Source organism: Corythoichthys intestinalis, chromosome 3 (assembly GCF_030265065.1).
Source record: "Corythoichthys intestinalis isolate RoL2023-P3 chromosome 3, ASM3026506v1, whole genome shotgun sequence".
Taxonomy (NCBI): domain Eukaryota; kingdom Metazoa; phylum Chordata; class Actinopteri; order Syngnathiformes; family Syngnathidae; genus Corythoichthys; species Corythoichthys intestinalis.
This window is the reverse complement of record NC_080397.1, coordinates 66,754,058-66,779,634: the sequence shown is the minus strand read 5'-3', so window position 1 is coordinate 66,779,634 and position 25,577 is coordinate 66,754,058. Positions and strand designations below refer to the sequence as shown.

The window sequence follows — 25,577 nt, the reverse complement described above, 5'->3', positions numbered from 1 at the left end:
TTGATATTCAACGGACACCCAAGTCAAGCTAGGCCACTGACGGCTATGTACGTCCAAATTTTCCATTTTAAATGGCAGAAAAACATGTTTACCTGTGAATTTTGACTATATACTTTACATTAGAGTGCATTGACATTCAACTGGCAACCAAGTCAGGCTATGCCAGTGATGGCTATGCACATACCAAAAAAAAGCCACATTGCAAAATCAATTTTGCCACGTTGCAAAAAAATGCCTCATAGAAAATTCCATTTTGCCACATGGCAAAAAACACCACATGGCAAAATCAATTTTGCCACATGGCAAAAAAAAATGCCGCATTACAAAATCAGTTTTGCCACATGGCAAAATCAGTTTTGCCACGTGGCAAAAAAATGCCCCATAGAAAAATCCATTTTGCCACGTGGGAAAAAATGCCACATGGCAAAATCCATTTAGCCACATGGCAAAAAAATGCCACATGAAAAAAAGTGCCACATGGTAAAATCAATTTTGCCGCGTTGCAAAAAATGCCCCATAGAAAAATCCATTTTGCCACATGGCAGAATTCATTTTGCCACATGGCAAAAAAATGCCACATGAAAAAAATTGTCACAAGGCAAAATCAATTTTGCCACATGGCAAAAAAAAATGCCACATGGCAAATACCACTTTTGGTTCTCAGCCCTGCTGCTTCAAATTGTGAGTTTTTAAGACATCTGATAATGAAGAAAAGAATTTGTTTACACACACAATAACATCTTACAGGTGCAGCCCTTTTGTGATGTCAAACACGAATGCTGCATTCGAGGAAGGTGGGAAGATTTATCCCACTCATATGGTACCAGTTGCGACCTCAGAGCGTTCCAAGCGTATGTAAACAGTAAAGATAGTTGATTGCGACAAGTTTTTTATTTTGGCCATAACAAGACATTTTGACCTCCAGCAAACATGCCTTCTCGTCACGGGCGCTGAAAGTCACTCACAGCAGGGGATGCTGAGGATCTTTTTTTTCCCCCCGTCCAAAAACAGCCATTTCGGTCCAAATTTGCCATGCTCGCACGTTCTCCATGGCATGTACAATGGCAGTACACACGCATGCAGAGCTGTTTATGTACAACTACTAGGCTACTACAAAGACAGTGTTGTATTTCACCTACAGTGTGTGCTGGAGTTTTTGTATTAGAAATAAAAGCACCTGTGTAGTTTAATGCAAATCCCCGCAGCTAGACAGCGCAATAACACACAAACACATTTGTCTTATAAACTATGTGGGCATGTATGTTCACTGATAACTGTTTAATCAAACATTGAAAATGGTAGTGTCCTTGCACCAAAAAAAATGGAATTTTAGAATATGTCGCTGCTTTTAAGGAAAAAATTGCTTATTTGTTTTTGTGCCATGTGTGTCTCAACAGTTTACTTTTCCATTCCAAATAGCGCGTTATTCAACGTGAACCGGTAAGCAAGCAATGTGTCAGGTTGTGTTACTAAAAAAAAAAAAAAAATAATTCAACATGTATATGTAATCCGTAAAGTTAAATACGCTGTTGTTTCAATATATTTTATTTATTGATTTTGTTTCAATGTTCTATTTATTTGCAGTTTTAACACAGACAAAAAAGATTCTGCCTTAACGCTTTTTTCTCTCCAACACCAGGGGGTGCTGCAGCACCTTCAGCACCCCAATTCCCGCGGCACTGCTTCGTAAGCGATCAAATAAAGATCAATATATTTGTACAATTTGCTTTATTTATATAAATAAAGGAATATTTTTTGTACAAATCATCGGATAATTTCATGCAAAAAGATGGCATCAAATTCTCATGCAAACTTTGTGAAAATCATGGTGCTACAGGTAGCTGTGTTGAATAAATTAATAACAAATAGATAGATAAATATTTTTTTGTAATCGTAAAATAGTATAATATTATTATTTTTATTTTTTTTCCCCGTTTTCACCACTAGAACCTCCCAGTTCGAGTGGCGTTCCAACGGTATTTCTCCTGATCGGAGGTTGGAAATTTCCGACTTTCCACTTTCCTCGAATGCAGCATAATAGACAAGCGTAAATGCATATGATAATGGAATAATGACAAAACGAACAAGGATTCAACTGGATTATTCACATTTGTTTGGATTGAATAATATCAGTATCAATAAAATGTTTACTGCCATGTTGAGCTGTCACTGCCATTTCCGGGAAATACTGACTTTTACATACATTTTCTGTTCCTTTTAATTTATTAAACACAATTCTTTCCTCTAGGATTGACATGACAATGAACTTCCTTTTAAGGGATGAAATTAGAATATAATTATTTTTTTTCATCACACAGATGTCAAATTATTTGTAAATCGCTGGTCACGTGGTTCGAGTCGCCCAACCTGTTTACAGCCGTAAACTGGCAATAGTGTCGTAAAAATAGGGATTACAATGCTTCATGAACTTTGACTTTCGGTCAAAAATATGCAGCTTGCAAGTATTTTCAAACACTGTATTTTTCAAGAATAACAACGGGTTGAGACTTGTTTGCCCGGATTCAAGGTATGGTACGTAAATTTGTATTAATTTGTAGTAATGTAGTTATGTCGTCGAACTGGTGGACAGGCAAACATGCGTGTGCATTTTCGGGTAATGTATTTTTCAACATGGAATCAAACAGCATACATTGAATAGCTTATTCCTTCGTTGCAGTCGCTGTGTTTGTGTCTGAAGACTAAACACTTCGCCCTCACTGCCCGACAGAAAACTAAAATAGTGCTCATAACTTTGTTTTTTTTTTGTTTTGTTTTGTTTTTTTACAGTAATTTATTAAGTCGAATGCCATATTTTACCAGGCTTGCACGTGGTGTTGCCAACTCCTTCCAAAAAATTAAATAACGGCCCGACAACCGTCACCCTTTGATTATTTTTTTGTATGTGAAAAGTATGTTTTTTTGTTTGTTTTTTTTAAAATTATAATTAAAATATTATAGTTTTGCTCAATTGAATCAATTAAGTACATATTTGAATTATATTAGCACATGGAAAAACAATGATCAGCATTATATTTTTATCCCAAAGTATACGAGTATTAAATCTGTTCTGCTAAATTTAAAATTATTTAATTTAATGCTTAGGGGTCCACGGATAGAAAGACTTGTGGTTCTTAAAAGATATACGTTATTATGAGTTAAAATAATTCTATATTGAAACCTCTCTTGATGTTTTTTTTTTTATACAATTTGTAAAATTAGTTTAATAGACCCTACTCACCAACGTCACAGAATGACGTGTCGCTTTATCCGGCCGCCATATTGTCCGTCAGTGTTGATCCGTATTCTCAGTGGTTTCAATTTGTCGTGCAATTTATAGTGCAATTCATGGAAGCCCCGGTGCTTTCAGACGCTGTAAACTCATTGGATGCGTTGCATATAAGGCGTTATGTGGAAAAGCTTCAGTCTATCCATTCGCCAGATCCATATTTGATGCCTAAATCCATATTTTTCGACCCGCTGTCTTCGCCCTCTCTGCCTGACATCTGCTACCCTGATATCTACAACTATCTTGTCCACACAAAATCAGCCTATTCTCACGAAAGTTTGAAAAACTTTAAGAGCAGCACTCTAAGCAACATTACCCCGTGTGACCCTTCTAATTTTCTAAAATGGCGACAATCAAAAAAAAAAAACTGCGATGGCCGACGCTTCAAGGATAGGTGGATATTGAACTATTTCTTCAATAAAACACGCAACAACTGTATCTGCCTCATTTGCAAAGAGACAGTCGCTGTTTTCAAAGAGTTCGATGTGGCGCGATATTAGCAAACAAGACACGCTGACATGTACGACAACATTACAAGGGAGATACGCAGCGAGGAATTATAGCAACTTGAAGCTAGTTTAATTTCACAGCAGCAGTATTTCGCAAGAGCCCGAGTGTCAAAAGAGAACGCCACAAAGACGAGATTGTTGAAATTATGAATTAAAAAAATTATAAAGCAAATGTGACACACAGAAGACCTTGCTAAAATTTGTTTAAATATATTGTTCTGTGTAAATCAGCCAACGTAGCCCCCCGCATTTTTACCACACCAAATCTGGCCCCCTTTGCAAAAGGTTTGGACACACCTGTCTAACTCCTTTCACTTGGTACCAGCTAAATATTATTCAAAAAATAATGATGGTGGAAGAAATAAGCATCTTGAATTTGAAACTGTATGTTCTCGGCGATTAGCCTCGCAATGATCTTAATTGTGGTTGTCAGCCCAAAACCCTCTAAATATATATTAAATGCATCTTACCAGATATAAAATGACTACTACATAATATGTAGTGATCGTTTGCTGCCCAGTTTTCTCGTCAAATTGCAGCAGTCCATCTCGTTCTCCTCTCCGGGTCTCTAGGAATACGGTAGAACTTCAAGTCTCTCCGTCTATCTTCTCTGTTATTGCAACTAACCGCCACACACGCCTTCACCAATCTGATTATTAATGTTATCGAGCAGAAAAACACGCCATAATAGGAGGAATTTACGTAGCGGTAATGCTTAAACCCGACGAGCTGACGGACAATATGGCGCGGAGGCGTGGTTGTGACGTCATGTGAGTAGGGTCTATTAGTAGGTCACCATTGTTGTTGACGTCACAGGGCGGTGACGTCACATGGTTGCCCTGCCGGGCTTCCAGAGCATGACTCTAGTGACATAAACATGTCATCTCTTCACCCTTTTCAAATTGAACCCGAGAGGAACATTAATGACCACGACAGCACTGTCGATGTTACGCAAAACGAGCAGCAAAAGCAAAATGTTGAACTTTTCACTAAATGTGTGGAAACACTACTGTCTGGAGTGACCAGCTCAGGGTCGTTGGCTGTTTTTAAGAGGAAATATAAACAAGTTATATTGAACAGTTATGCTGCTGAACCAATCTAACTGTTGAAATGATAAGAACTGTACACAATGTGAAAAGTCTGGGTGACAAATCCAAACTGTAAACAAAACTTAGTGTTCCCAAAACAAAGGAGGTTGAAAAAAAAATGTTAATGCAAACATGGCTAAACTTGACATCTGTCACAAGGGCAGACAATCATTTGGTTCTGTAAGCCCTCGAATAGACAGCAAACTCAGATTGTTGATAATAAGTATTGTCCCAAATCTGTAAAGACATGGAAGATCTCAAGGCTTAGTGACGTCATCATCATAAACCAGAAAGGGGTCAACATAAAAGCGCGCTCGCATACAGCCAATGCTAGTACTGCTTGTTTTCTGCCGGTAATCTTTCAGGAAAGAACATGCCGAGCACACACTGCTGCTATAGAACTTGTAGAAACGACTCTAGACATTACGACTGTCCACATATGTAGGCTGTTTTCATCACACGTTTCCCGGAGCCAAAAACTCAGAGGAAAAAATGTGAACAACGGATCAACTTGTGCTGACGTGCAAAAGGCCAGTTTAACACCAGCAAGGTGAAGCCATTCACCTTCATATGCAGTAAACATTTTGTTGGGGACCAACAGTCAGATTGACTCACGTATCAATCGTGATATTTATGAACAATCTGAATCTGTTTATATGTATATTTATATATTAGGTTGCTTCCTACGTAGTTACTTGTAGGTGGTACTACTGCTTTGACTGAAATTTATATATAGCACAACAGTCATGTAGGCCTATTCTTCTAAAATACGGATATTTAAATAAATTAGCCATGTTTGGTCTTGGTCTTGGTCTCGTAAGCCTGTTCATCCCTAAAGGGTAGGCTCTAGACTTAACAGCTTTACCTTCTCTGTTGTAAAGAAACAACCTTAGTAAGGGGGAAGTGTAAATAAATAGAATTAACATTGTATGAAAAAATTAAAAGTGTTCGTTGGTTGTCACTGAGTAGCATTTGCCATCGCTACACAAAAATAGCAATATAAATTAGCCCCAAGAACGATCAGTTAAATAAGACAATTAGAGGATATAATATATAAGAAAGACGGGGCATATGGTGGTAAAGGATAGCTTGTTGAAACAGGAGAATGTCATTGTCAGTGGCGTGAGGCAATGCACAAAAGAAAAAGGCGTCGATAAACAAGCTAACTCTGGATCAGGTCGGCTCTCTTTCCCATATTTTTCAGCCCTCGAAACTCAAGCCATCTCTTTAACTGAACATTTGTATGTTCCTCCACATCTTTACCAGTGAATTTGGTACCAGGGACATAATTTTCGGACAGAATTGGTAGGTTTAGCTCAGTAATCATCTTGTCCGTACACTATTTACATGCATCTAGCATGAGGGACAAACGTGAGATTGACCCCCCTCTAGCAACAGTTGCTAACGTCATGAATATTGATGAGCAAAGGTGACGTGTTACTTGCGGTACGCTATTACAGTAACCTGGTAGTATTCATTGAGTGACAGTGCCAATATACGTCGTCACCTCGAGCATCCATAAAACATTGCGCCCTCCGTAGGTCAAAACATGTACTAAATATTATAGATTTTTAAATCAATGGCAATATTCTATGTGTTTCTCATAGGGCTGTCAAATGATTAACATTTTTAATCGAGTTAATTACAGCTTAAAAATTAATTAATCGTAATTAATCACAATTAATCGCAATGGCGTACCGCACGCAGGCTATTTTTAGACCGTGACGTCGCATCGTAAAGCGGAAGTAAAGCCGAAGTGGGACATTATAGACCCGCCCTCGCATAGACACAACACAATTAGTGCTACTTTTCGCCGGTAATCTTTCAAAAACGAACTTGCCAATCACGCGTTGGTTTTTTTGGAACTTGTAGAAACGACTCTAGACATTACGACACACGAAGGATGTTTTCTTCATACTAGGCCTGAACGATATATCGTTTAAACATCGCCATCGCGATGTGCGCATGCGCAATAGTCCCATCGCAAGGACATGCGATAGTTTTTTCATTTCATTTTTTTTAATCCACAAACGTTTGTTTTGAGGAAGGAGAGAGAAGGAGAGCGCACAGCTGCTCTTTCCCTCCAGCAAGTCATCGGCTCCTCCCCCTCCCCCCGCGGCAGCGGAGTGGAGGGAGGAGGGGCCGAACAGCAGAGCGGAGGGAGGAGGTAGCCTGGTACACCAGACTCAACGCTGTTCCAGCTATTGAGTCTGGCCGCCATTCCCACGGAAACAATTTCCAGGGCGGAGCAAGCCACAGCAAACAGACAGCGGAGTGGACCAATCAGCGACGGGCAGACGTGACGTTAGTAAAATGGCGACCGCAGGACGATGGACTTGCACGCGGAAGTAAACATACGAAGAGAGCGGAGTTTATTCGACATGGCTAGCGCGAGACAGACTGTTGTCAATGACTCGTGTCGATGTGTTTTTGGTCATTTAAAACTGATTTTACCGTGGATTGGAACATATTCTCGGCTCTGCCGTTCACCATCTGTGCTGCTGAAGAGGCGACTTTCGACGCGCAAGAGTGACGTTGCTCGTGAAGAACACGTCACGCAAATAAACGAATCTGATTTGTCGATTGATTTTGTACCTGCTCGAAAAGGCCGTTAATGGGATGGTTTCCAGACTATACTATCAGTGTTTGAAAAATACAGGGAGAATAGTCTGGCAGAGCCAGGCTAGGGAGGAGGGGCCGTTCTCAAAGTGAAAGCAAGAAAGCAACACGTTGAAGCAAGGAAACGAGGCAAGACCGTCTCCAAAAGGAGTTTTGGAAGTATTTTGGCAAGAAAAAGACTATAAGGGACAAAAAACAGCCCTGCCGACAGTGCCTCGCCATGGTTGCATCAACAAGAAGTAATCTGTCGAACATGTGGGACCATTTAAAACGCAGGTATCTATGCATTCCTGCTAAGACCTTCCCATCAGAGGCTTTTTAGTACAGGTGGGAACATTGTTACGTGCCAACGTTCTTGTCTCAAGCCTGCAATAGTGGATAAACTAGTAGTCTTGGCCAAAAACCTATGAGACCCAGTTGAGAATTGCTGAGCAAGGAAGGTGGACGATATGCAGACAAATACATAACACAGCTGGAGGAATGTCTTTTCTTCTTTTTATTCATGTGACAGCTATCAGGAAGGCAGGAAATTTGGTTCTGTTATTCATCAGTTATTTGCAGTTATTCAGGTCAATTATTTACAAGTTCAATTGAGTTTCTGTTTCTTTTATATTTATTGTAAATCGTAGTTTTCAAATAACTATATATAGTACTGCTGCACATAAAGTTTTGACACTTAATATTTTTGTTTAAATATTTTTACAACTTTGTTGCCGTTTTGCAGTTTTATATTGTAATATTTTGTGTAAACAGCTCAGGGGACTAATGCACTTGCACTTTTATTAGTCAGATTTAATATTTAAGTTCAAATATGTTGACAACTTTGTTGTTTTACTGAGGTTTTTATTTATTGTTATAGTTTGTGAACAACTCTTTTATTTGTCATATTTAATATTTTTGTTCAAATATGTTTACAACTTTGTTGTTATTTTACAGAAGTTTTTATTTATTGTTACATTTTGTCAAAAACTTAGGGGACTAATGCACCTGCTCTTTTATTTATCATTTAATGTATTTGCTGCTGTTGAAGTGTAAAATATTGTGTTCAATAAATGATCTATTTTGTGCAGACATGGCTTCCTGGATCCCTTCATAAAGCAATCTTCATCATTCACAAATGAAACGGTATTATATGAATACACTGTGGTCACGGTGTGTCAAGTAAAGTATTTCCAAACAGCTATTCAAGTCATCTAGTGAAAATTTCTTTAAAAAAGATTAAAAATATATATATATAATATCGCAATATAATATCGCAATATATTGCAAACCTAAAAAAAATTGCAACAATAGTTTTTTCCAATATCATTCAGGCCTACTTCATACGTTTCCGGAAACCAAAAACTCGGGAGGTAAAAATGTGAAGACCGAATCAACTAGCGCGGACTTTAACACCAGCTCGGTGAATCCATTCACATTTCATATGCAGTAAACATTATGTTGGGTTGGCATGGTCTATCAGAGGACAAAGACGTAAGCCATTTTTATATTTTTAACTTATTTTTTTAGCGTAACGTTGTGCCGTACTGCTTCTGTCTGACAATGAATGACCTGAAAAGAATTACAATGGTAACCGACTGCCACTGTTACCGTTTCTGTTATATATATATGTATATATAAAAAACAACATTAGTAAGGGGGAAGTGTAAATAAATCATAGGATTAGGATGTGTTATCATGAAAAAATTAAAAGTGTTCGTTGGCTGTCACTGAGTAGCATTTGCTATCGCTACACAAAGCTAACTAAATTACCCCCAAGAACGGTAAGAGACGTAGGACAACCAGTGGATATATAAGAAAGACAGGGCTGATGGTAAAGGATAGCTTGTTGAAACAGGAGAACGTCATTGTCAGTCGCGTCGATAAAAAAGCTAAAGCTAAGCTTAGGTTGGCTCGTTTTTTTCGTATTTTTCAGCCTTCGACACTCAAGCCATCTCTTTAACTGAACATTTTTTTGTTCTTCCACATCTTTGCCAGTGAATTTGGCACCAGGCACATCATTTTCGGAGAGAATTGGTAGGTTTAACTCTGTAAACATCTCCTTCGTACACGATTTCCATTCATTTCTTATTAGGGACAAATGGTGGCTTGTCCTTACTTAGCAACTGTAGCTAATGTCATGAATATTAATGAGCGGAAGTGATGTGTTGCTTGCGGTACGCCATTCAAGTCCATGCGCACCAGGAGGAAGGTGTGAGACGCCGTTCAGGCCACAGCAGGTGAACTGTTAATTTCATTGTTCCATATGTAGCCTACCTACTGGGGCCATAGTATGCTGTTTTTGTCACTGCGGAGAAAATGTTACATATTCATCTGCTTGATGTGTGATGGCACGGTGTGGATTCTCTGTTAAGCTTGTTCGGACAGAATATTAATTTAAAATGAATGAAAACTAAATACTATTGAATATGTTGAAGCAGTATGCAATGTTAAGAGTCTTGTTAGCTCGAATTGCTGTGTCCAGCCGCTGTAGCTCTGCTGCTCTCTGTGAACTCTCTATCCAAACCGGAACGCGCGCGGCTCTTAAGTGTCTCTGTCACGTGACTGTGTCGTAGCCGGTAACGCGCTCGGCCAAATGGACACACAAGTACGGAAGGTGAATTATGCCAAACAAAGGGTCACCACAATGTCATTATCATCATTTAAGAAATTTAAGTGACGGGTAAAAATAGATTATGACCGGATTTTTATGACCCTGTCAGTCAAAATGACAGACAACGAAAAAGTCTAGCGCAACCTCTGACTAGAGGATATAATATATAAGAAAGACAGGGCATATGGTGGTAAAGTATAGCTTGTTGAAACAGGAGGATGTCATTGTCAGTGGCGTAAGGCAATGCACACAAGAAAACGGCGTCAATAAACAAGCTACCTCTGGATCAGGTCGGCTCTTTTTCCCATATTTTTCAGCCCTCGAAACTCAAGCCATCTCTTTAACTGAACATTTGTATGTTCCTCCACATCTTTACCAGTGAATTTGGCACCAGGGACATCATTTTCGGACAGAATTGGTAGGTTTAGCTCAGTAATCATCTCGTTCGTACACTATTTACATGCATCTAGCATGAGGGACAAACGCGAGTTTGATCCCCCTCTAGCAACAGTTGCTAACGTCATGAATATTGATGAGCAAAGGTGACGTGTTACTTGCGGTACGCTATTACAGTAACCCGGTAGTATTCGTAGAGTGACAGTGACAATATACGCCGTCACCTCGAGCGTCCATAAAACATTGCGCCCTCTGTAGGTCAAAACGTACTAAATATTAAAGATGTCCCGATCGATCGGCATCTGATCACGTCATTTTCAAAGTATCGGAATCGGCAAAAAAATATCGGACATGCCTTTTTTTAATATATATATCTTTTTTAAATAAATCGTTTTCTAATTGTATCCAACGTTACAGACAAAATGTCTTACGCTCATCCAGCGTCTTTAGTTTTGGCTTAAAGTAGGGCTATCAAATTTATCAAGTTAACAGCGGTAATTAATTTTTAAAAAATTAATCACGTTAAAATATTTAACGCAATTAACGCATGCGTTGCACGACCCACTCACGCATTGTCGCATTCAATCTATAATGGCGCCATTTTACCTATATATAGAGCTACAAGGCAGCGTAAACTAAGTAGAGTGAATTTTGACAGCCTTTGGAGCTGTTTTTTAATTGGCTAAAGCCTTACAATCCCTCTCTCAACAATTAGAAGCATAGTGGGAAGCAATGTAGGGAAGAAAGTAATTGATCTTTTTCATAACACCCTATGTTATTTCCCAATGCAGAGAAGATATATCAATTGGTGCCACTACACACAGTGATGGTTGCACTTCCCATCATGCATTTGGGCAGAACAGTTAAATGGCTACTGTATCATTTACTGAAAGCTCAACAAATACACTAAATGGCAATATTTAGTCACAATATACAAAGTCACATTTATCCTTTAAGAATTACAAGTCTTTCTATCCGTGGATCCCTCTCACAGAAAAATGTTAATAATGTAAATGCCATCTTGAGGATTTATTGTCATAATAAACAAATACAGTACTTATGTACTGTATGTTGAATGTATATATTCGTTTTATTCATTTTTTTTCTTAATGCATTGCCAAAATGTATATGATCGGGAAAAATTATCGAGAATGATTGGAATTGAATCGGGAGCAAAAAAAAAAAAAAGCAATCGGATCGGGAAATATCGGGATCGGCAGATACTCAAACTAAAACGATCGGGATCGGATCGGGAGCAAAAAAACATGATCGGAACAACCCTACTAAATATTATAGATTTCTAAATCAATGGCAACATTCTATGTGTTTCTCATAACATATTTTAGTTAGTTGGGGGTGACGTGGCTCAGTGGCAGTGTAGTTGTCCTCCGCCCTGATGAACTCGTCTTGAGCAAGAGACTAAACCCCAAGTTGCTCCTGGTCCTGTGTCACCCGTAGGTGGATGGGGATGTAGCCTAAAGCGCTTTGAGGGCCTTGAAGGTGGAAAGGCGCTATACAAGTATAACTTCATTTACCATTATAAATTTTACCATTACCATAAAAGCGAACAATTGTGGTTTATTAGAGCCTACACGCCTAAGTCCGAGGTTCCCTTTAACATATGCTTTAAAAGTGATATTTCCCACCCTTTTTTTGTTTCATTTCAGGTTTGATGATGGCTTCTTGGCAACCAGTAAGCAATATTAAAGACTTCATGTCCCAGAACCCACCGGCTGTGACATTTTTCCTGTGTCTCCTGACACTGGCAATCTCGTTCATCTGCCTCGGATCATATAGCATTAATCACACACTGCCCAATCCTGACACAACAAAAGTAAGATTGTGCAAGTCGGAACCAGCATGCACATCACACCATTCATCGAGATTAGGCATGTGCCGGTATGAGATTTTGATGGTATGATAACCTTAAGCAAAAATAGCGTGGTTTCACTGTATCCCGGTATTCCAATTATAGCTCTAAAATGTGTTACCATAAGATGTATGGGTTAAAATTAGGGCTGTCAAACGATTAAAATTTGTAATCGAGTTAATTACAGCTTAAAAATTAATTAATCGTAATTACAAGCAATTAATCGCAATTCAAACCATCTATAAAATATGCCATATTTTTCTGTAAATTATTGTTGGAATGGAAAGATAAGACACAAGATGGATATGTACATTCAACCTACGGTACATAAGGACTATTTGTTTATTATAACAATAAATCAACAAGATGGCATTAACATTATTAACATAAACATAAAGCGATCCATGGATAGAGGGAATGGTAGTTCTTAAAAGAAAAATGTTAGTACAAGTTAGAGAAATTTTATATTAAAACCCCTCTTAATGTTTTCTTTTTAATAAAATTTGTAAAATTTTCAATCAAAAAATAAACTAGTAGCCCGCCGTTGTTGATGTCAATAATTACTTACACAATGCTCATGGATGCTGAAGCCTATTAAATCAGTCGCACCCAAGCGCCAGCAGAGGGTGGCAAAACTCCATAAAACACAACAAATGAGCGTTTCACTGTGTACTGTCATTTAAATCTCTGAGCGGGGGATCTGCGTTAATTGCGTCAAATATTTTAACGTGATTAATTTAAAAAATTAGTTAACGCCCGTTAACGCGATAATTTTGACAGCCCTAGTTAAAATTAACTTTTTTTCAATTGAACCAGATTTTTTTTCACAACATATTTGCAAATTGGAACATCAACATGAATATACTGGACTGTCTCAGGAAATTAGAATACACAATATTCTAATTTTCTGAGACAGTCCTGTACATTAATCCACCATTTAAAGCAGGGGTGTCCAAACTTTTTGCAAAGGGGACCAGATTTGGCGTGGTAAAAATGTGGGGGGCCGATCTTGGCTGACGTCCTTTACATAGAACAATATACAGGACTGTCTCAGAAAATTAGAATATTGTGTATTCTAATTTCCCGAGACAGTCCAGTAATGTTAAATACTATGGAGGTAGATTTGTGTCTTTATTATTCAATCCCAAAAAAAGTTGCTTCAATCAAAATATATATTTTCAATTGAAGAAAAAGTCATTTCAATAAAAAAAAAAAAATGTGTTTGAATGCAAAAATAAATCTGAAACTCAAAAAAATTTATTTGTAAACAATTTTTCTTTGATTGAAATTTTTTTTTTTTTTGATTGATTGAAGTCATGTAATTTTGCTTTTGGACCACATTTTGGCTAGGACATTTGTGTCTTTATTATTCAATCAAAAAATAAGTTGCTTCAAACAAAAAAATATATATTTTCAAAAGAAAAATCACTTCAATCAAAAATTTTTAAAAACTAAATCGGAGAAAAAAAGGTTTGAATGTGAAAAAATATTTGAGACTCAGAAATTCACATTTGAACACTTCATTTTTAATTTAAACTGGTTGTTTGATTGAAGCAATCCTTTTTGAGTTTGAGCCATATTATGGGTAGGACATTTGTGTCTAAATCATTCCATCCCAATCCGATTGAATTTTTTTATTTTTTGATTGAAGTGATTTTTATTTTTAAAATATATATTTTTTTGTTTGAAGCAACTTATTTTTTGATTGAATAATAAAGGCACAAATGTCCTAGCCAAAATGTGGTCTTAACGCAAAATTACATCACTTCGATCAAAAAAGTTGTTTCAATTAAAAAAAAACTTGACTTAAATAAAATAAAAAAAATTCAATCAAAGAAAAAAAGTTTTCAAATACATTTTTTTGGAGTTTCAAATTTATTTTTGCATTCAAACTCATTTTTTTTTATTGAAGTGACTTTTTCTTCGATTGAAAATATATATTTTGATTGAAACAAGTTTTTATTTGATTGAATTAACTTTTTTTTTTTTTGGATTGAATAATAAAGACACAAATCTACTTCCATAAAATACTACAATAACAAAAAAATAACAAATATTTTAAATCAAATTGAAATAAAAAGATCTCATGGACTTAACCCACAGCCACAGCTCAAGTTGCTCAACATTAGAACAAGAACCTGTGGTAATATAGACCTGGACTTAAACAACATATGATAAAATTGATTGTAAGTAAAACATATATCACTACTACTAGAGATGTCGATGCCGATCGATCGGGTCCGATTACGTCATTTTCAAAGTATCGCAATTGGCAAAAAATATCGGCCATGCCTTTTTTTGATATATCTATATTTTTTAATTAAATCGTTTTCTAATTGTATTTAACGTTACAGACATAATATGTTACACTTATCCAGAGTCTTTAGTTTAGGCTTAAGGTAGGGTTATCAAATTTATCCCAATAACGGCGGTAATTAATTTTTTAAAAAATTTATCACGTTAACGCAATTAATGCATGCGCTGCAATGCACGGTCCACTCACGTATTGTCGTGCTCCATCTGTAATGGCGCCGCTTTCACAATATAGAGAGCTAAAAGGCAGCATAAAATGAGTAGAATGAGTTTTGGCATCCTTTGGAGCCTTATTTTAATTGGCTAAAGCCTTACAGTCCCTCTCCCTACGATTAGAAATATCGTGGGGAAGCATGGAAGCAATTGATCTTTTCCTTAACACCGTGAGTTATATCCCATCGCAGAGAAGATATATGAATTGGTAGCACTACGCACAGTCGTGGTTTCACTTGTCATGGTTCCACTTCCCATCATGCATTGGGCATGGCCTTCAGTATCATTTACTGAAAGCTCAACAAATACACTAGATGGCAATATTTAGTCACAATATACAAAGTCACAGGTCTTTCTATCCGTGGATCCCTCTCACAGAAAGAATGTTAATAATGTAAATGCCATCTTGAGGATTTATTGTCATAATCAAAAAATACAGTACTTACGTAGGTGGAAAAGCGCTATATACGTATAACACCATTTACCATTACTGTATGTTGAATGTATATATTCGTCCGAGTTTTATTCATTTTTTTCTTAATGCATTGCCAAAATGTATATGATCGGGAAAAATTATTGGGAATGATTGGAATTGAATCGGGAGCAAAAAAAAGCAATCGGATCGGGAGCAAAAAAACATGATCGGAACAACCCTAACTACTACTATTGATATTAATTAGTTGAATATTAATGGAGAACGAGAGCAAGAGACAGAGCATGTGTGTATCACACGTCATTATTTACACATTAGAGACACACACACACCCTTTCTCAACACAGAAAGTCGTCAGAGAAAAAAAAACCACAGGCTGTATGACAAAAATGTTATTTTGAACAGATGGCAGAAGACTTTAAAAAAGTAGGCTAATGGTAGAAAGGAAACTAGTTAGGTGTCTTGGCATGCTAACTATCCACGTTATCTGCCTCGTTAACAAGCTTACGTCATAGTATTTGTTTTACCATCGCTATACACGCGAAACAGGCAGGAGTGAACTCTCGTAGCTGGAGGGAAACTTTCCTGACAGCATTTACCTGCCTTAAATTTTGTGTAAAGTGATGGATGCTGGTCACGTAAATGTGAAATCATGTTGGAGGTACTGCTGTCGCTGCATTTTTGGGACATAAAAAATAGCTAATACCGTACTATGGTATGATGGAAAAATGCTACTGGTTTTGAAACTTTGACATTTTCATACCACATTAAACCTTGAAACCAGTAACCGGCACATGCCTAATAGAATCCCTTTAAAACCAAAAACCTTTAAAAATTGACAGTACAGAAAATGCTCCAACGTTAATTGATTGGTTCTAGTTGAGTTACTGTTTTGGTCTGTAACATGTCAGAAAAAAACAAAAAAAAACTTTTAGATCGTTATTTCTCAACGTACTAAGAAATTTTTAATCAAATGTTGTAATTTAATTAAACAATGACAATAAGTTTGTTTCCATGGAGAGCCACAGCAATCTAATATTGCTCACTGAAACCATTTTTTTTGTTTGTTTATTATTTTTCCCAAGTGCAGTCAAGTGCTTTTTAAAATTACACGGGAATTTGAACAAAACTTTACTGTATTTCCTACAGATTATACCAAATGCTGTTTTGTCTCTTAGGACTGGAACCATCTCCTTTCTACCTTAGCACATTTCCACCTGTGTGCAAGAAAAAACTGGAGTTCAGATGTGCCAGTGTCCCGAGGCCCACCTTCTCTTACAGAACAGGGAACAGATGGAACTATTTCACCTGATTTAACGTCACATACGACCACTTTGCATCTTGCGGTTCCTCTCGCTATCACAACAAACCACGACCTTCCGAAAAATGTTGACCTTTTTACAACCTTCACAGCCAGTCAGTTGCATCTTGAGGGTTGGTATTGCATTTGAGTACTTCAGTTTGCGTTTACCGTCATTTTTGCACCTGACTATAAGCCGCCACCCACCAAATTTGACACGAAAACAGCATTTGTTTATATAGATAAGCCGCAGCTGTCCTCACTGTATTATGGGATATTTGCACCAAAAGATATCAACCGGTAACTATTTAAAAGCGCCATCAATAGACTGTCATAAGACCAAAAGAACCACCATGAAGCTTTGAACCAATTGCCTGCAAAGCTTCATTGTAGGGCTGCAGCTATCGAATATTTTAGTAATCGAGTAATCGACTGAAAATTCTATCGAGTAATCGGATAAAACAAATATATTTTTAGGTGAAGAGCAATTATAAATATACATGAGAAAACAAGACATTTCATCTAATCTTGAACCATTTTCAGTCAATCAATGTCTTTATTTTCGATGTATATTGTTGAAAACAGCCAACAATTCCATCTCTGTTGTAACTAGAATATAAAAAAAGACTAATTCACTGCTTTCACTCAAAAAAACCTTTAGATCTTATTTAAAAATATATATATATACCTAAAAATGCCGTTACGCTTGATAACACACATCACATAAAAGTTAGGAATTTTTTCCCCACGTGTTTCAATTGAATTTCTATTTGTGTCAAGCCATTTTTAAATTCTAGTTAAGTTTTAAGTTAGTCTAAACTGTAAGTCCTGATAGGATTTTGAGTTTTTTGCCGTGTTCAAAATAAATGTGTGATACAGGCTGTATTGGAGCACATTAGGGACCAGTGCTACTTGGTGTTTTATCCAGCAATGACTACTGAGCTAAAATTGATAGTTAGCATTATTGAGTTTTTATTTTACACCCTCATCACTCCACATCGCTATGTTATGTTAAAGCCTGTATGTAAGACACGTTAGCCACGCAGAGACAGTGGTCACAATTAATAGAAACCTAGCCCTCTGCAGGGCTAACGTTACGTGAGCTAGTAACAGTAACGTTAATCTTATTTATTAGCGCTTAGCGCTCTTTATTAGCACTTAGCGCTCTACTGCTTTAAGATGGCGGCTGTTTACTAACGCTGCCCAGACGCAGCCGAGTCTGTCATTTAGCATCTAGTTCAACATACATGTGATCTCTATGAGACTCATCAGACGCAACCTGCTACCAACGTAGCATCGTGCGGGCTAGTATTTAGCAACGTCAGCGTCGTTTGTAGCGGCTGTCGGCTGCAGTAAGTTTTTGTTTTTTTGCTTCTTCCTCTACGCACGTGACATCAGCGCGTTGTCCCGCATTAAAAGTAGTCCGAGCAAAAGGGGATGTTTAGAGCTGTGAAAATAAACGATTACTCGCGGTGAATAAAATTACTTGGATCAGTTTTTAAACTCGAGTTACTCGAGTTGCTCGAGTATTCGTTTCAGCTCTACTTCATTGCTTCAAGAAGCTTCATTTGACCATCACTGTTCTCTTGGGGGAGGCAGTCAACCTATGTTGCCACCTTCTGTCAACACTGTTGTCATCCGACATGCCTCCTAGCATGCATTGCAATGGTACAGATTTAAATAACAAATCAAAATTAATGTTCTTTGCTAATTATGTCTTCAGTTACTGTTTTAGTTGTTTCACCAATTGCTAGTTATGGCATTTGGTAACACTTTATTTGACAGTGGTGCCATAAGACTGTCATAAGACCATCATAATTATGACATGACACTGCCATGAGCATGAATGAATGTTTATGATATCTCCCTTTTGAATGGATGTAAAAGCTCTGAGCTGGACACAAATGGAGTTAGTGATATGAATTGCCGGATGACACTTAATTACATCTGTCATAAGCATTCATTAATGCCCATGATATTTTCATGTGATAATTATGACGACAGCCTTATGACGCTGCTGTCAAATAAAGTGTTACCTATTAACACAAATAAATCAACAAATAAGCAACATTAGACAGTCATAAGACCAAATTAACCACCATGAAGCTTTGAACCAATTGCTTGCAAAGCTTCATTGCTTCAAGAAGCTTCATTTGACCATCACTGTTCTCTTGTGGGAGACAGTCAACCTGTGCTGCCACCTGCTGTCAACACTGCTGTAGTCCAACATGCCTCCTAGCATGCATTGCAGCACTACAGATGTAAATACCGTATTGGCCCGAATATAAGAGGGTGTTTTTTGCATTGAAATAAGACTGAAAAAGTGGGGGTCGCCTTATATTCACGGCTTAGACGTTATACCCATTCACGCTTGATGACGCTAGATGGCGCATGACAGAACATCATTGAAGCGATGTTCTGTCATGACAGATCTCAGCTTCTCTCAAGTTTAACCAGTTTGCATTATTTTATTGCAATATTTTTCCTTATTCCGATTTGTTTCAAGACTACAGTTACAGTTAGACTTCACTTTTATGGTTAATGCAGTTATTGCAATTTTGTTGTTTTATCACAATAGATTGGTTTATTTACATTTCAAAAACCAGAAGCCATTCATTTACGAATGTGATTGCACTTTATTTTACATATTTAAATGTTCAGATATTAAGATTTGAATGAGGCGAAATAACATGCTTTTTCTCTCAAATATATCGTTATTAGTGCTGCAACGATTAATCGATTAACTCGAGTATTCGATTGGAAAAAAAGATTGGAATTAAATTTTGCTGCTTCGAGTATTCGTTTAATTAAAGTGGCATTGTAAAGGTATATTTTGAAAGTTTAAGTGATTTGGATGGATACACTGCCCTCTAGTCTGCTTCATTTCACAAAGCTGAATCCAGCTGCTCCATGTTAAGACAAACATAAGCCAAGTTTTTGTTTGAGCTAATGTTTTTTTTTCAATGCATTCGTAATTTAATTTATAGGTTTATTTAGCAGTTTTTTTTTTGCTGGAATATGCGTCTGAACAATTGTTAAGAGCATTGTTAAAAAAAAAAAAATGTTACAGTTTTATAGCATTTAAGCTAGTGGACTTTTGCTATGTAAATTTTGTTGTATATACAGTAGATCCTTTTTTTTTTTTTTTTTTTAATACCATTCGAGGCTCAGCTCAGGTATTTGAATTTTTCATGTTCCCTATCCGATTACTCAATTATTCGAAGTAAGTAGTTAATCGATTAATTGACTACTAAAATAATCGATAGTTGCAGCCCTACTTACAATTTAGACTAAATTAAAACTTGATTAACTAGAACTTAAAAATAGCTTGACACAAATGGAAATTCAGCTGACTCACATGGGAAAAACTAACTTTTAAGTGATGTGTGTTATCAGGCATAATGACATTTTTAGGTAGGAAATAAGATTTCTTTTTATAAGATCTAGCAGCTTTTTGAGTGACAGCCGTGAATTTGTTTTCTTTTTCCTTTTTCTAGTCACATCTGAGATGCAATTTTTAGCTGTATTCAAAAATGTACATCGAAAATAAAAACATTGTCTGAAAATGGTTCAAAATAGGTGAAATTTCTTGTTTTTTCTTGTATATTTATAATTGCACTTAACATAAAAAAAAACATTTGTTCTATCCGATTAATCGATAGAATTTTCAGTCGAATACTCGATTACTGAAATATTCGATAGCTGCAGCCCTAATTGTTATAATCATTTGTTTCAGATGTACTGTAATTATTTTCTGTATAAAAATTAATTTGGTGTTCAATAACTTTTTTTCAAACTTGAGTCTTGAAAAAGAGGGGGTGGTCTTATAATCAGGGCTGTCTTATATTCGGGCCATTACGGTAACAAATCAAAATTCATCGTCTTTGCTAATTATGTCTTCAGTTACTGTTGTAGTTGTTTCATCAATTGGTAGTTATGGAATTTGGTAACACTTTATTTGACAGTGGTGTTATAAGACTATCATAAGACCATCATAATTACGACATGACACTGCCATGAGCATTCATGAATGCTTATGACAGCTGTCATCCGGCAAATTATCTCCCTTTTGAATGGATGTAAAAGATCTGAGCTGGATTAAATGGTGTTAGTGACATAAATTGCCAGATGACACTTACAGTTGTGGTCAAAAGTTTACATACACTTGTGAAGAACATAATGTCATGGCTCTCTTGAGTTTCCAGTTATTTCTACAACTCTGACTTTTCCCTGATAGAGGGATTGGAACAGAAACTTCTTTGTCACAAAAAACATTCATGAAGTTTGGTTCTTTTATGACTTTATTATGAGTGAACAGAAAAAAGTGATCAAATCTGCTGGGTCAAAAATATACATACAGCAGCGCTAATATTTGGTAACATGTCCCTTGGCCATTTTCACTTCAATTAGGCGCTTTTGGTAGCCATCCACAAGCTTCTGGTTGAATCTTTGACCACTCCTCTTGACAGAATCGGTGCAGTTCAGTTAAATTTGATGGCTTTCTGACATGGACTTGTTTCTTCAGCATTGTCCACAAGTTCAAGTCAGGACTTTGGGAGGGCCATTCGAAAACCTTAATTCTAGCCTGATTTAGCCATTCCATTACCACTTTTGATGTGTGTTTGGGGTCATTGTCCTGTTGGAACACCCAACTGCGCCCAAGACCTAATCTTCGGGCTGATGACATTAGGTTATCTTGAAGAATTTGACGGTAATCCTCCTTCTTCATTATCCCATTTACTCTCTGTAAAGCACCAGTTCTATTGGCAGCAAAAGAGCCCCACAGCATAATGCTACCGCCAGCGTGCTTGACGGTAGGCATGGTGTACTTGGGGTTAAAGGCCTCACCTTTTCTCCTCCAAACATATTGCTGGGCATTGTGGCCAAACAGCTCGATTTTTGTTTCGTCTGACCACAGAACCTTCCCCCAGAACCTTCCCCCAGAAGGTCTTATCTTTGTCCATGTGATCAGCAGCAAACTTCAGTCGAGCCTTAAGATGCCGCTTTTGGAGCAAGGGCTTCCTTCTTGCATGGCAGCCTCTCAGTCCACGGAGAGGCAAAACACGCTTGACTGTGGACACTGACACCTGTTTTCCAGCAGCTTCTAATTCTTGGCAGATCTGCTTTTTGGTGATTCTCGGTTGAATCTTCACCCTCCTGACCAATTTTCTCTCAGCAGCAGGTGATAGCTTGCGTTTTCTTTCTGATTGTGGCAGTGACAAAACAGTGCCATGCACTTTATACTTACAAACAATTGTTTGCACTGGTGCTCCTGGGACCTGCAGCTGCTTTGAAATGGCTCCAAGTGACTTTCCTGACTTGTTCAAGTCAATGATTGTTCAAGTCAATAATCACTCACAAGAAATTGCTAATCGTGTTGCTGTATGTATATTTTTGACCCAGCAGATTTGATCACTTTTTTCTGTTCACCCATAATAAAGTCATAAAAGAACCAAACTTCATGAATGTTTTTTGTGACAAAGAAGTATCTGTTCCAGTCACTCTATCGGAGAAAAATCAGAGTTGTAGAAATAACTGGAAACTCAAGAGAGCCATGACATTATGTTCTTCACAAGTGTATGTAAACTTTTGACCATAACTATAATTACATCTGTCATAAGCATTCATTAATGCCCATGATAATGTCATGTCATAATTATGACGGTCTTATGTCAGTCTTATGACACCGCTGTCAAATAAAGTGTTACCCATTAGCCCAAATAAATCAACAAGTAAGCTGCACTGGACTATAAGACGCAGGATTCAAAATGAGCGGAAAAAATGTTGCGGCTTATAGTCTGAAAATGATTGTTTATGTTGATATTTTTTCCTTGTTAGGTAATGAGATTGTGAATGTAGACATCCACTCTGTAAATGATACCTACAGCTGCCTGACTATAAGAGCGCCAATAGCACTTTTTCCAATGAGTCGGTAAGTTTTGCTGCACTCGTGTGCATTTTTAAACTGCAAGTATGAAAATACTGCATTTTAATGTGTGTTGTATTATTATTTTTCATGTAGACTTCCCCCAGTGTGTCATGCACCTGGCAACAACCGTTCACTTGTCCACGTGGAGGCAACTGACCCACAACTTCCAGCATCCCAAGCCTGCTATAGTCTTGTCTTCAGAAATGACCCCACTCTTACTGTCATGCTGACAAAGGTACCACATGGGTGAAATATGAGTAACCTACAGATGAAGAACTCGTGTCAACTGGTCATTTTTCCTCATCCCTAGGAGGAGCAATGGGTGGCAGTGAGACATCTAATAGAAGTTAGTGTATGTTTGATAGGAGTTTGTTTAATACTTTGCTTAGCCGCAAGCCTGACACATTCAATGATTCAGAACTACCACAGGAAGGGACTGGATCTTCAAAATGTAAATGTCATTTCTTCTCTTATCATACATTTGTCGAGAATGCCTAACTTTGTTGTTTTTTTTAACGCCGCTATTGTTGTTTTTTGCAGGAACCTTTGCTTGACACATAACATTTATTGAAAGGAATGTTGGAAGATCTGAGCCAAAGTTGTGAGGGGGGAAAAAGATTCTTCTCTACATAACCAGTTTTTTGTTCACTATTATCCAGAGTCTCAGGTGTTTGCATTGTGTAACTTTATGCCAGTTGTAAAGTAAAGCTGTAAAAGGTATGTTGAGTTGTAGTTAATATACAGTGTATCACAAAAATGAGTACACCCCTCGCATTTCTGCAGATATTTAGGTATCTTATCATGGGACAACACTGACAAAATGACACTTTGACACAAGGCAAGGCAAATTTATTTATATATAGCACAATTCAACAAAAGGCAATTCAAAGAGTTTTATATCACATGAAGATCATAAAAATCACATTTAAATCAATACAACGTAAAAACCAGGACAATCAAAATCGGAAATAAAATTATACATAAAAATCGCATTTAATAACAAATAGAATGAAAATAAATAAAAATAAAACAGAGTTACCACTACTAATAATAATTGAAATCAGCAATGGAGATAAGCACAAGAGGAATAGAAAGCAAGTAGATTGAAATATATAGACAGTTATGGATATGCAGTGCTAAACAAAAGCGTTTTTAGCCCTGATTTAAAGGAGCTAACAGTTTGAGCACACTTCAGACGTTCAGGTAACTTGTTCCAGAGGTGAGGAGCATAATAACTACATGCTGCCTCACCCTGCTTGGTTCTTGTTCTTGGAACATGCAGAAACCGGTTCCAGGCGACCTTAGGGGTCTAGATGTCTCATAGGAATCCAACAAATCAAGCATGTATTTTGGTCCAAGGCCATTAAATGTTTTGTAGACGAGCAGTAGTATTTTATAGTCTATCCTTTGACTCACTGGAAGCCAGTGTAGCGATTTCAAAACCGGTGTAATGTGGTCCAGCTTCCTTGTATTTGTGAGGACTCTGGCTGCAGCATTCTGTACTAGCTGCAGCTTCCTGACTGATTTTTTATCAAGACCCGTAAATATTCCGTTGCAATAGTCCAATCTGCTGAAAATGAAAATGCTCATGCATAAGTTTTTCCATGTCTTGTTGAGTCAGAAGCCCCTGAATTCTGGTTATATTTTTTAGGTGGTAATAAGCGGATTTAGTGACGGACTTTAGATGGCTATCAAATTTTAATGACAATGAAAAGTAATCTGTGTGCAGCTTTTATAAGAGTTAATTTATTTTCCCCTCAAAATAACTCAAAATATAGCCATTAATATACAGTTTAAAGTGCCCTCCATAATTATTGGCACCCCTGAAAAAGGTGTGTTTTTTAGCTTCTAATATTTTTTTAAATTCCTTTGGGACCTTAATGGAAAAAAGAGAAAAATCCAACCTTCAATACAAGTGCATTCATTCAGTGGGGAAAAAATCCCACATAAAGAAAAAATTATTTGACATCAAGTAATGTGTGTCACAATTATTAGCACCCCTGGTGTTAATACTTTGTACGACCCCCTTTTGCCAACAAAAAAAGGTCTGGGGACTGAGAAGGCCATGGGAGGAGCTTGATTTTGTGTCTGGTGAACCATTTCTGTGTAGGTTTGGCCATATGTTTAGGGTCATTGTCTTGCTGAAAGACCCAGTGACGACCCATCTTCAGCTTTCGGGCAGAGGGCAACAGATTTTCATTTAAAATGTCCTGGTATTTCAAAGCATTCATGATGCCATGCACCCTAACAAGGTTCCCAGGGCCTTTAGAAGCGAAACAGCCCCACAGCATCACTGACCCACCCCCATACTTCACAGTGGGTATGAGGTGCTTTTCAGCATGCGCATCTTTCGTGGCACGCCAGACTCACCTAGAGTGTTTGTTGCCAAAAAGCTCAATCTTGGTCTCATCTGACCAAAGCACATGGTCCGAGTTGAAGCCTGGGACCGTGTGTGTTTTTGTGTGTGTTATAATCCACTGGCAACAAAAGTGAGTACACCCCTTAGAAACTAAATGAATAAATCTCTAAATGTCCAAATTGAGCACTGCTTGTCATTTTCCCTCCAAAATGTCATGTGACTCTTGACAGGAGTGCTGTCAGCATTGCTGCAGGGTTTGAGGAGGTGGGGGGTCAGCCTGTTAGTGCTCAGACCATACGCCGCACTCTACATCAAATTGGTGTGCATGGCTGTCACCCCAGGAGGAGCCTCTTCCAAAGACGGTATACAAGAAAGCCCGCAAACAGTTTGCTGGAGACATGTCAACAAAGCACATGGATTACTGAAACCATGTCCAATGGTCTGATGAGACGGGCGGGCTTTCTTTTGTGCCGTCTTCAGAAGAGGCTTCCTCCTGGGGTGACAGCCATGCACACCAATTTGTTGTAGAGTGCGTTGTATGGTCTGAGCACCAACAGGCTGACCTCCCACCTCTTCAAACTCTGCAGCAATGCTGACAGCACTCCTGTAACGAGTCACATGACATTTTGGAGGGAAAATGACAAGCAGTACTCAATTTGGATATTTAGG

General features: G+C 37.6%; 1 protein-coding gene across 3 annotated transcripts; it reads left to right on the top strand.

The window, feature by feature from the left end:
- Positions 1 to 2,384: 2,384 nt before the first annotated feature.
- On the top strand, positions 2,385 to 25,100 carry LOC130913173 (transmembrane protein 248-like). Of its 3 annotated transcripts, none has more exons than XM_057831550.1 (7): positions 2,385 to 2,527; positions 12,159 to 12,325; positions 16,499 to 16,754; positions 22,459 to 22,552; positions 22,643 to 22,784; positions 22,860 to 23,006; positions 23,090 to 25,100. In XM_057831550.1, the coding sequence occupies exons 2-7, from the start codon at positions 12,164 to 12,166 to the stop codon at positions 23,108 to 23,110; spliced, it is 822 nt and encodes a 273-aa protein (XP_057687533.1). In that variant the 5' UTR covers positions 2,385 to 2,527; positions 12,159 to 12,163; the 3' UTR covers positions 23,111 to 25,100. The 3 variants fall into 3 exon arrangements, with proteins under 3 accessions (XP_057687533.1, XP_057687530.1, XP_057687531.1); XM_057831547.1 differs by having other exon boundaries at positions 2,385 to 2,532; XM_057831548.1 differs by having other exon boundaries at positions 2,385 to 2,532; positions 22,860 to 23,000; positions 23,090 to 25,099.
- The last annotated feature ends 477 nt before the right edge of the window (positions 25,101 to 25,577 follow it).